Source organism: Bos grunniens, chromosome 4 (genome assembly GCF_055505025.1).
Source record: "Bos grunniens cultivar Pamir isolate PY7600 chromosome 4, Bosgru_T2T1.0, whole genome shotgun sequence".
Classification (NCBI taxonomy): domain Eukaryota; kingdom Metazoa; phylum Chordata; class Mammalia; order Artiodactyla; family Bovidae; genus Bos; species Bos grunniens.
This window is the reverse complement of record NC_141168.1, coordinates 16,291,633-16,303,707: the sequence shown is the minus strand read 5'-3', so window position 1 is coordinate 16,303,707 and position 12,075 is coordinate 16,291,633. Positions and strand designations below refer to the sequence as shown.

The 12,075-nt window shown below is 47.8% G+C and overlaps 1 protein-coding gene across 6 annotated transcripts in view; it reads right to left on the bottom strand.

Moving 5' to 3' along the window:
- DENND2A (DENN domain containing 2A) overlaps positions 1-12,075 on the bottom strand; it is a 99,984-nt gene that overhangs the window by 25,417 nt on the left and 62,492 nt on the right. For all 6 annotated transcript variants that reach the window (XM_086395237.1, XM_086395235.1, XM_086395236.1 and 3 more), the window contains 6 exons: positions 10,401-10,494; positions 9,971-10,021; positions 8,663-8,850; positions 3,280-3,389; positions 1,985-2,054; positions 777-854 (listed from right to left, as the gene is read on the bottom strand). In XM_086395237.1, coding sequence (XP_086251363.1) covers positions 777-854; positions 1,985-2,054; positions 3,280-3,389; positions 8,663-8,850; positions 9,971-10,021; positions 10,401-10,494 — 591 coding nt within the window. The remainder of the gene's footprint in view (positions 1-776; positions 855-1,984; positions 2,055-3,279; positions 3,390-8,662; positions 8,851-9,970; positions 10,022-10,400; positions 10,495-12,075) is intronic.

Below are 12,075 nucleotides of genomic sequence, written 5' to 3'. Positions count from 1 at the left end.
ATGTCCTGATATATTGCTTCATTTTCCAAAAAGAAGGACCAAGTTATACTAAGATTTTGATAGAGGGCTTCCCTGATAGGTCAGTTGGTAAAGAATATGCCTGTAATGCAGAACACCCCAGTTCGATTCCTGGGTCCTCTGGAGAAGTGGACAGGCTACCCACTTTAGTATTCTTGGGCTTTCCTTATAGGTCAGCTGGTAAAGAATCTGCCTGTAATGTGGGAGACCTGGGTTCGATCCCTGGATTGGGAAGATCCCCTGGAGAAGGGAAAGGCTGCCCACTCCAGTATTCTGGCTTGGAGAATTCCATGGACTGTATACAGTCCATGGGGTCGCAAAAAGTCGGACATGACTGAGCGACTTTTACTTTCACTCTGACACTTAGAGTAGTCTCACAATAACAAATCTCACACACACACAACAGACACACGTAACAGACATACACCACACATAATGTGACAAAAGATAACGCTTATGAGAGGGGAAGTAAAGCACATGGAACATTCTGGGGGGAGCCTTTGCCCCTCCATCCTCAACTGCAATTAATTTGTCCTTTTCCCCTCCCTCACTTTCTGGGCCACGACCTTCATCCATTCATTTCCTGTCCCAGTGATTATCTCAGCGAGGCTCAAGGAAGGGAGGAGGAGGAAGTGGCAAGGAAAACAGGTTGGGGAATAAGAAGATAAAAAGTCCTGGGAGTTGGGGTGTCTCCTGAGTCCTCCTGGGCCCTGCAACTCCCACACGCTCCCTCCCTGCTCTGGGGCCAAAGTCCTCACCTTTGAAAAGAGGCTGAAGCATCCCAGGCGGCTCACGATGCAGTAAACTTCAGGGAGACGCTTTCCTTTGCCACCAGGCTTTTGGGAGTGAAACACAAGGAGATTACAAGTGTGACCAATCTCAGGGGAGGAAAGACCCCAGATCTTTTTAACATGGTGCCGACTGTTTCCACAAACCAGAGTTTTTGAAAATCAATAAGGTAAGCAGTTACCAATACCCCGTCTTACAGGTGGAACCACTTCTGGTTACGTAGATGTGTGTTAAAATTGTCCCAAAGGGACCAAGTCAAGAGTTTTGTGCACACAGTAGGAGCTCAATGTGGCCTACAGAACCATAAAATGAGGAATCTTGTTTACTCATATCACTTAACTTGTTTACTCATATTACTCATATCACTGTGGTTTTTCTCAAGGAATTTATTTATTCCTTATAATTATTATAACTCCAAATGAGAAATCTTTTCTAAAAATCCTTTTTGGAAACTATTAATTTTCAAAACCAAAAAGGAAAACAATCTCAATACTTAAACTCCAAAGTAATTATAGTAACAGAATTTATTATCCCACTTAACTTTTTCGATTACTATCCATACTTTTTTTATTCACTAATTTAACAAATATTTACTGAGCAGCCACTATGTGCCACACATTATTCTTGACTATATTAGCCTATGTATAACAAGACTAAAATACACTCTCAGTGGAAAATGATTTGCCACTACTGAAGGTACTCCTAAAAATGGGCCTCAAAAAGACAAGCTCTAAAATGTTTTGGCATGATCATATCACTGAAGTAAGTGTGTGACTTTTAAAGGTTAATGTTCTGAAGGAGACACTTAAATTATTTGTGTCATGAACCGTAAAGCCATCCTTCTTCGGCCCTTACCACTATTACGAAAGTTCTCTGTAAGCTCTGAGTCTGTTGAGCACACTTTATTAGAAAGGACGCCTGTCTTGAGGGGGGATGGCCATTTATTTGGCAGGGAAAGCAGTGGACAAAGTATTTTCTTTTCAAGGGAGGCAGACAGTGTTTCCATCCACAGTGAGGCTCACGTGGATCCCCAAACACTCCTTCCCATGTTTAATGACCCTGACGAACTCGATACACCTCTGGTCCCTTCTCTTGTGGCCTGTGGTGAATGAGGCCCTAGGAAGCCAGTAGGGGCTCCGCATGGAGCTCTCGCTGCCGGACAGCAGGGGATACTGACCAGCAGTCTTCGGCAGTAACCAAACCTTCTGCTCCCATCTTCTCCAGTTAAGACAAACGAGAATGTTTCACTGTGGTTGGGAAAATGAAAGGAAGTGCGTTACTCTCCGACCACAGCGCTATGAGACTAGGTATCAATTACAAGAAAAAAACTGCAGGAAACACAAACACATGGAGATTAAACAAGGAGTTTCTAAATAACCAACAGGTCACTGAAGAAATCACAGGGGAAGTCAAAAAATCTCTAGAAACAAATGACAATGAAAACACAACTCAAAACCTATGGGATGCAGCAAAAGCAGTTCTAAGAGGGAAGTTTATAGCAATACACTCCTACCTCAAGAAACAAGAAAAACATCAAATAGACAAGGTAACTTTACATCTAAAGCAACTGGAAAAAGAACAGGAAGTGTGTTAGAAAACAGAACAAAAGTTGCATCATCATGCTGAGCCACCAGGGGACATTCAGGAGGAGGCTGTCAGAAAGTGCAGCTCCCTGTCCCGCCCGTCCATCTCTGGGCTGTGGCTCCGGAGTCTCTGTCAGGGATACGGGGATCTCAAGTGTCGCTGTGTCCTGAGAGGAAGTGAGGACTTTTCTTTCCACCCTCAGCCCTCATATAATTCTATGACCTGGGCCATCCCATCGAACAGACACAGTGCTCATTGGTCCTCTCTTGGGGTGAGCCCCGGAGTGACTCAAGACTGGGGGGTATGGAGGGGAGCTGGGTAGCAGTAGGCAATGGTGGTGCCCTTCTTGGAGCTGCCCCTGGCAGCTCCCCTGGGCACCGAAGCTGCCACTGTCCTTAAAGACTGCCGGGCCAACTTCGAGGTACTCAGTGTCCCTCGAACACTTAGGATTTGGAGCCTCCTGAGTTTGGTCAGTTGTTGAGACCTCAGATTAAAAAAAAAACTTCCACCCAACAATATGGGTTAAACCAGAAATGTAAACTTATGACAATCTGAATAATGGCTAGATGTGTTGCTGCAGAAGTATTTTCACAGCACTGGACAAGGTTTTCTTAGACTATGAATTACCTTATTGCCCATCACGTCAGCTTATGAAACACATTCCAAGATGGAGTGGGAGGTCTGGGAACCTGCACATTTGGCAAAATGAGTCTTGTCTTCAGGCATGCTTTGCAAACACCCGTGGGGGAAATTTATACACTCGAGTCTGTCAGGATCACTTACCAGCAGGACTGACTTATGTACCGGGTCTGCCATCGACGACCTCTCTCTAGCTCTCACTTTAGTCTTGGCGGGGCCAGGGGAGGGCGGGGAGACACCAGCACATACCTGGTAAACTGCTGGACCGGAGTCCAGTCCTTGGCGTCAGGGAAACAGAACTGGGGGATAGCCTTCAGCTGGTCCTCAGCTTCTCTCATGAACTTGAACGACCTTTCCAGCTGCAGGGAGAAGGGCGAGAGGAGGCTGGAGAATAAGCTCCGGTGTGAGCAAGACAGACGCTCGACAGGCACACAGCCCCCATGGCCCTGAAGTCATAACTGTCGCCTTAACCTCCACGCTGAGGAGGGCTTGCAGCTCAGGCTTAAGCTATTTTCTCCCTCAGGGCAGTTTCAACTATAGTCTTATGCGGGGAACAAGGAGAAAAAATAGTGTGCTTTAGAGAAATGTTCTCTATACCTAACATTCTGGAATATAAGCATTTTAATCAATAAGGAAGAGCTGTCATAGCAACCACTTCCGAATCCGAGACTCACAAATCTGCAAGGCAGAGCCACAAACTAGTTGTCTGATGCCTGGACCTAGGCAAAGCTGGCCCTCTTCAATTTCAGCAGAGATGTTTTGCAGCCCTTCTTAGTGAATCCATCCAGGTAAATTACGTTATACAGTGAAATTTAATTCATTTCAGGAGGTCTTTGAATATCAGAATTAAAGGAAAACTAGACAGGAGGCTGACATTCTTAGAAAAAAATAAGCCCAGAGAAGTTAAGTGATTTGTCCATGATCACACAGCTAGAATGGAATCCAGGAAAGAATCAAAATGATCTTAATTTCTGTCTTCTTCTTGCTCTCTGATTTATCTGACACATCACAGACTGGAGGAATATCATCTTACTTCAAAACGGAACGAATGGATGAGGTCTGACTTAAGAGATTATATTTAAAGCCGTGACTCTGCTTGTTCTGTGTCTGAATGGGTATCTACTTCAAAAAGCACTCCATTCTGGGGAATCTGTTGGACAGCAATGCACCTGTAGTTAACCACACTGTACTGTACACCTGGAGATGTTGGGATGCTGAATTTTATGCCACATGTTGGTTTTTTTTTTTGCCTCAACTGAAAAAAAAAGGCACTCTAGGTATAAAGTTTGCAATACAAAAAAAAAAAAGTTTATAATTAGCACGCTGCTGCTGCTGCTAAGTCACTTCAGTCATGTCTGACTCTTTGTGACCCCACAGACAGCAGCCCACAGGCTCCCCTGTCCCTGGGATTCTCCAGGCATAAACACTGGAGTGGGTTGCCATTTCCTTCTCCAATGCATGAAAGTGGAAAGTGAAAGTGAAGTCGCTCAGTCATGTCTGACCCTCAGCGACCCCATGGACTACAGCCTTCCAGGCTCCTTCATCCACAGGATTTTCCAGGCAGGAGTACTGGAGTGGGGTGCCTGATAGTTTGCTTATAAATTGGTACTTCTAAAGTGCTGGGAAGAATTGTTGGCTTTTTGTTGTGTTGTTGCTGATAGGTTTACACTTGTTACATTTCCCTTATAAACAGTTAAAGAAAAAATAAACCATGATAAAATTGCCTTCAGTCATCTAAAATATCAGCTACTTGAACTGAGTGGAGTGTGAATTTCTAAAATTAGGAAATTGTAACATCTAAGTTAAAGTCTTAATATACTATTGTCAATAATTTCTTACTTTGTTTCTCATATCTTTCCATAAAGGCCTCTACCTTAAACCAGGGCTTCCCAGGTGGCCCTAGTGGTAAAGAACCCACTTGCTAATAATGTAGGAGACTTTTTAAGAGACTCAGATATGACCCCTGGGTAAGGAAGATCCCCTGCTGAAGGAAATGGCAACCCAATCCAGTATTCTTGCCTAGAGAATCCCATGCACAGAGGAGCTTGACACGCTACAGTCCATAGCGTTGCAAAGAATTGGACACGAATGAAGTGACTTAGCACAGCACCACCTTAAACCAGTCTTGCAGTTTCTGAGGTCTGTTGGCCAATGGTACTCCTTCACAGAGGATCTGCAAGCCTTCCCAAGGCCATGAAACATCAGAGAGAAGAGGTCTCTGAAGACAGCATCCAAAGGAACAGGGCATTGGGCTGATGGCTTTCAACTTGGAAACCCACTTCTAGTATGATCCTTATTCGGCCAGATCAAATTTAACTAAAGCTGCTATTGCTGCTGCTGCTGCTGCTGCTAAGTCGATTCAGTCATGCCTGACTCTGTGCGACCCCAGAGATGGCAGCCCACCAGGCTCCCCCGTCCCTGGGATTCTCCAGGCAAGAACACTGGAGTGGGTTGCCATTTCCTTCTCCAATGCATGAAAGTGAAAAGTGAAAGTGAAGTCACTCAGTTGTGTCCAACTCTTAGCAACCCCATGGACTGCAGCCCACCAGGCTCCTCCGTCCATGGGACTTTCCAGGCAAGAGTACTGGAGTAGGGTGCCATTGCCTTCTCCAAAGCTGCTACTAATATAATATTAATGCTTGAGACAACTATCGATGAAACACAGTCACCATACGTAGACTAGGAGCCAGTCATTAATTGTTCTTCAGTCTTTCTTCTTCAGAATAAACAGTCACTCTTTCTTTACTGAACTATAATGGTTTTCTCTTTCATCATGACTCAGAAGATTCCAACTGGTACTGGAACAGTCTTTGAGTTGACAATTTACTAGCTCAGACTGCTGCCAAAGCAACAGTTTTTGATTACCCTCGGACAGTCTTGCAAAGAATACCAGCCGGGTGTAGTTGTTGAGGGGATCATTAATCACCACCGAGTGACGGACCCCAAGTAACAAATAATACACAAGGAAGGAACAAAGACATTTTTCCATAGTGGAAACAGCATTAATCAGAGAACTGAAGAGCAAGCCCTGTAGGAAAGTGAGTTCCAGTGCTTTCAATATGGCCCAGTCACCACCTGAACACACCTGCCCTCAGACCACATGCATGACACCCACAAATACATACATACACATGTATGCATATACACACTCATCAACATACAAGTTATCAATTCACGTGCACATACCTGCTCGGACACACACAGGAGCACATTTACGGAAAGAGACACACAGAGAGCTCTCTCACAAATACAATCAATCGCAGATGGCTGGGAAACAGCCTCATCTCTGTGAGGTGTCATGAAAGATAACTGTGAGGTGTCAAGCATTTTAATAGAATATGCCAGGCATGATTGCTAATGCACAAATATGGAGCGGAAACCTCGATCAAGGTGTTTATAGGAGTGGGGGCTAAAACTCAAGAAAAAGTTAAAAATGAGGAGAAAGAAGAAGAAAAAGGGGCTTCTGACAGAGGGAGCAGGTGAAGGCAAGGAGATATATGTAGTAGCCTGGCATGCAAAAATGCCTACAGAGAATGATCACCAGAACATTAAAGATAAACACCTAAAGAAAAGCTGGCAGCAAGATGCATTTCCAACAGAAAGAGAGCTGCTAAACAGATCAGGGTATACCCACATAATGCGGTATTATGGAATTTCAAAAATGATGTTTTAGAATTTGTATGAAACGTGTTCGTAAATAATGATAGGTTTACAAAACATGATACGGAAATTACACAATGTCTGACCTCAGTTTTGTAAGAAAATTCTACTCTGAGAAAAGACTGGAGAAAGACAATGAAATGCCAACAACAACGACCTCTGTGGGGCTGGAGATGACTTTTTCTCTAAACATTTCTGTATTAGTCTCCCTTTCCACAGTGAATAGGCAACTTTCCATTCAAAAAAATTTTAATGTGATGTCTAGGAGGCTGGAGAGTCCACGTTGGAAACTCAAGCATTTGATAGTTAGGGTGGTTCATTAACTAATTCATGGGACACTGACTTTACTCCTGGAACACTGAGCATCACCGTATGTATAACACTGTGCTAGGCCCCGAGGGAAGTAAATAAAATAACAGGCCCATCCCTCGTGTCTTGGTGCTCCTCTGTGAGGTCCCCAACTAGACGTGGGCATACGTAGCACTGAGGTTTTCAGGGATCACCCTGGAGGAGATGGAGGAAGTGAGTCAGTGCCCATGTGGAAGGCTGGTGCCTATTGCTTATCTCCTTTACACATATTTCCATTCTAAACTCCAAGCCAAGGCCACAACTGCTCTGCTGGTCTCCAGTGGGCAGGACGGAAGGAAGAGTGGCTCAGGAGGAGGAGAGGGACAGCTGGACCCCAGGTCTTGGCAGATGTTGGGGTTATGTTTGGGTGGTGGCAGCGAAGGCAGGCTCTGAGGGGATCAGGACATGAGCGCCCTCCCCTCTTCCCGTCTCTGAGCACCACTGTGTGCACTGGACAGAGACTGGCACACTTTACCTCGTGAGTCTCTGGAGTCTCTCATGCCCACCTGTCAGAGGGTAAGCTCCCCGAGGACAGGAAACACATTCTGCTCATCTTTGTAATCCCCTGGGGCCAAGCAGAAAGCAGCTGGAATGTAATAGGGTCTCAGTAAATCCTGGCTGAGCTGCATTAGAAAGTGATGAAAGCTCTCTATCACTGATGCCAAAGCCTATGGGTCATTTATCTATGATAGGCCATGCCACTTTAGCCTTTATTGAGTGCTGTTTCATTTTAGGAGCCATGATTAATAATATAGGATGGCTTCCCAGGTGGCTCAGACAGTAAAGAATCTGCCTGCAATGCAAGAGACCCAGGTTCGATCCCTGGGTTGGGAAGGTCCTCGGAAAAGGGAGTGGCTATCCACTCCAGTATTCTTGCCTGGAGAATCCCATGGACAGAGGAGCCTGGTGGGCTACAGTTCATGGGGTTGCAAAGAGTCGGACACAACTGAGCGACTTTCACTTTAATACATGGTAAAGCCAACTCCACACAGGACTGACCCATGTGAGAATAGAACAGGATTCTTGCACACACACATACAAACAGAGGCACACAGGGCACACGGGCAGCATGGACACAAATGTGACGCTCCTTGTGCAGTCTATGGGGAAGAGGCTTCTAGGGTGGGTTGGGAAGAGATGTGGCCGGATAAGGAGATGGGGAGAGTGGATAGAATGGTACCATCAGTATAGTGATCACAGGAAGCGAGTATTTCTGTCCCTGCTTGAGTCATGCATTGGAGGCAGGAAGAGAAGGGGACAACAGAGGATGAGATGGTTGGATGGCATCACTGACTCGATGGACGTGAGTTTGAGTAAACTATGGGAGTTGGCGATGGACAGGGAGGTCTGGCGTGCTACAGTCCATGGGCTCACAAAGAGTTGGACACGACTGAGCATCTGAACTGAACTGAACTGAGTCATGCATCTCACACCCCTCAAATCTCCTAAATTCTCCAGTAGCACTGTTTTTTAATTAATATACTTTAATTAGGACCCATTTTTGAAATTCTGGACACTGAATGTTCCTTGGGCTCCTCCATCTCCCTGAACCATGAGTCCCAGTAAGATCTTCCCAAGAATGCTGCAGTCCATGGCAGGCCACGGAGCTTGGCCCACCCCATACCTTCAGCGGGAACTGCTGGGTGAGTTCGGGCACGTACGCAGCCCCAGCCTGCTTTTTGTGCAGGGACACGACCACGAAGTACTCGAAAAGTTGCCTCTCCTGGTATTCGACCAGCTCCCGGTCCAGGGACGGGTATCTTGGAGCCTGCTTCAGCCGTGACTTCACGTTGACCAGGCGCTGGCTGTGGGCTGGAGAGGGAGCAGAGAGAGAGAGCGGAGGACCGCCTGAAAATGACTCACTCCCAATGTCAAACTGCACAGAGCTGCAACAGGTTATGGAATTCCCAGCTCAAAGTACTTTTCCTAATCCTACAAAAGCGTTCCCACATTTAACAAATTAGTACAAAGTTCTTTACTGGGGATTCTTGCCAAAGTTCTAGGAGCAGCAACCCGCTGCCAGGCTAATTGGGGTGCAGAAGCCTGGAACGTGGGGCCACCATTCCACCATGGATTTGCTGTCTGGACTTGGGGCAGCGGCTTGAGTGACCCTTGGGTTCCTGTGTCAGATGGGGTGGGGACTCCTCCCTTCAGCCACTTCCTGCACCTTTCCTCTTGAGGGCTGGGACAAAATCCAGACCCCGGAGCTTTCGGAGCTGGGAGCTTTGTAAACATCCCATGTGACTCGAGTGGCAGAGACCTGCCTGGTCTAGAGCTCCCATCTGCCTTCTCTCCTGGCACCGCTCTGTGCGCTACAGTGGTCGGCCTCATTCCCGAGACGGGTCAGGGAGCAGGTGGGTGTCAGAGGCCGAAGAGGCAGGGCCACTGAGCAGATGGCTGGGTCGCCATCGCCTCGCTGAGCAGCCCTGGACTACAGCGTTCCCCGGCTTGCCCCTGGGGTTCTGAAAAGTTGTGGAAAACTCACTGAGATCTAGACTAAGATCACCAGGCTTAGGTCCACAGGGACCAATAATTTCAGCAACTTCATTTAACAGATGAGGAAGGAGAGGCCCTGGATCTCAATGATTTCCTCCAGATCACAGAGCCATTTTACAGGAGTAGGGCAAGGGCCCCAGGTCTCTGGAGTCCCAGGCCAGCATGCTGTACCTTTCACAGGTGTGAAGAACACCCATAACATAACGGATGGGTGCAGGGACAGGGAGTCACCGCAGCGGTACCTACTCTGAGTCTCTAGAGTGTAGCCAGAGGCTCAGGGACCGGACAGGCCCACCCTGGCCAGGTTCAAACACCCACGCCTTGCCCAGCAAGCTCCTGCAAGGACGCTGTGTCCCCCTCACACTCAGCAGGAAGGGCCACCTTTGCACCTTCCCCATCACCAACACGCATCCTGCACAACAACGGCTCTTCTCACCTTTCAGCTTCTCCTCGGTGTCACTGTCAGACTCGCTGTTCTCATCTGTCACTAGACAAAACAATAACAACAAATTGCAAACGTGGTTCTTTCTAATGCAGGAAACTTTTTCATGTGGTAGCACAAATCCCAGAGTTCTAGTTCAGAGGGGCTGTTTTCTTTTTTTTTCTGTTTAAAGGTCATGAACGAATTATGTCTTTGTCCAACTGCATGTGTTTCCAGATTAACTTGGCTGTACTTCAGATGGTACCTCTAGCAAATCCAGTCAAAGATATTGGTCCCTTCGGTGCAAATTAAGCAAAGAAGGTGGCTCCCCCGCTGAGGTCAGAGCATGCAGCCCTGGTTTGACATGATGGATGGACAAGAAGAGGGGAAGGGAGATCCTGTTTTCAGATTCTTGGGGGAGGAGGGACAGTGGCGGGGCCCCTACCTTTTCCTGAGTTGTTCTCTGTGGACTGGGACAGCCTCTTCACGCGTTTCTTTCCTCTCCGGGCTTCATAAATGGCATTGATTCGCAATACCAGCTGCCAGACATGGGGAGAAGGGAAGCCAGTGTGAGCAGTCTCCTCCCTGAGAGGGGCTGGGATGCCCTCACTGCCCATTCTCTTTGAGCACCCTGGCGGGCCAGGGCTGGGGGCAGGAGGTGGGGGAGACACGTCCCACTGGCCCACTGGCGTCTTTTAGTCATTCTTCTCAGCCAGATAGAAGCCCGACCCGTCAGGAGCATGGCCAGCCTCTCTGGTGGGGGGGTGGTGTTGTCTGACTCTAATGCATCCCGCAGAGACACAGAGGGAGCCATTTCACTGGCTAATGGTGTGACGGCTGCACCCTTTCTGACAGTGCCATCTCAGTGTGGTTTGGGAAGGAGCCTTTGCCCTCAAAACAAAACAATAAAAGGAAGAGACAGGAAAAAAGCTGTCCCCAGGCAGGGCCCCTTTCATGGGAACCATGCCAAAGTGTGTCTGAGCAGCAGGCAGGAAGGCAGCAGGGTTGTCGTGCCTCTTGAGTCCAAGCTCGGGTCAGCAGGGAGTCAGGCCGGCCCCTAGCACGCTGCCCTTCCTGCAGGCTGGCCGAGGCCTCTCAGGACCACCCTGGTGCTCAGGAGCTGAGCCGCTCAGCAGATGCCTTTCTAAGCGGCACAACCTCCAGGCTGACTGTGGCAGAGCCGTTGGGTGATGGAGGCCCCCGGGTCACTTTCCATCCGGCTTTACAGCATCCCCTGTAACTTCCAAGAGCAGAGGCTTCCTGGGTTCCACCTGGTTGGCAGAAAGGGAGGTCTACCCATGCATAATCGAGGCAAGCCAACTACTGATATTAAAGGCGAGCTGGCTGTAAGCTACCTTGGAAAGCTTGAAATTATTTTGTACATTGGGAAGAACAGGAGGGATGTGCTATGGTAATCTGGGTGATGTGTCCCAGGTGGGCACAGTTGCCAATACCCATCTCTAGCCTCTGCTCTTCTGATCTATTCCCTAAAGGAGCTCGCTGGCTCCTCTCTACAAGCATGGGCCTGGCAGGGCGTGGGGGGTTTATTCTCAAGGTCTCCTCGTGGTGGGTCTGGGGTCCATGCCCCCAGCTTCTGCAGAGCGCTCCTGACATGGCCCTGCTGCATCTCCGGAGACCTGCACCCTCTGGCTCCTGATGGAGAGCCCAGCCCCGGCCGTGCCCACTCTCCGTGTCGGCTTCTCTCCCTAACCAGGAATCCCACCTGAACAAGGCCTCTGCCTTCACCCCCAAAGCCCTGCCATGTGGTGGCTCTTTCTATGCTCTCAGTAGCCCGCCATCTCCTTGAGAGCACACCCCCCTGAAGTGGGCTTCTCTGCTTTTCAAGCATGTTCTGACTGGTAGGATACGACACTAACCCCATTTCTCCAGCTGTCACATAATTGAACTTTAACAGGACATAATTTTTTTTTTTGAGTGTTCTGAAAAAATATAAAGTGTTCTGTACTAGAAGTACTGGCCTCTTTAGAAGCCATTTTTAAGTTGAAAAAAAGATTTTTAACTATAAGCTCATTTGGAAGATGGTGTGTTTCAGAGAGTCATGTGGTACTTAATTCTGCTATGGTGGCTGCCAAAGAAACAGGGCTCCACACAAACCTGCT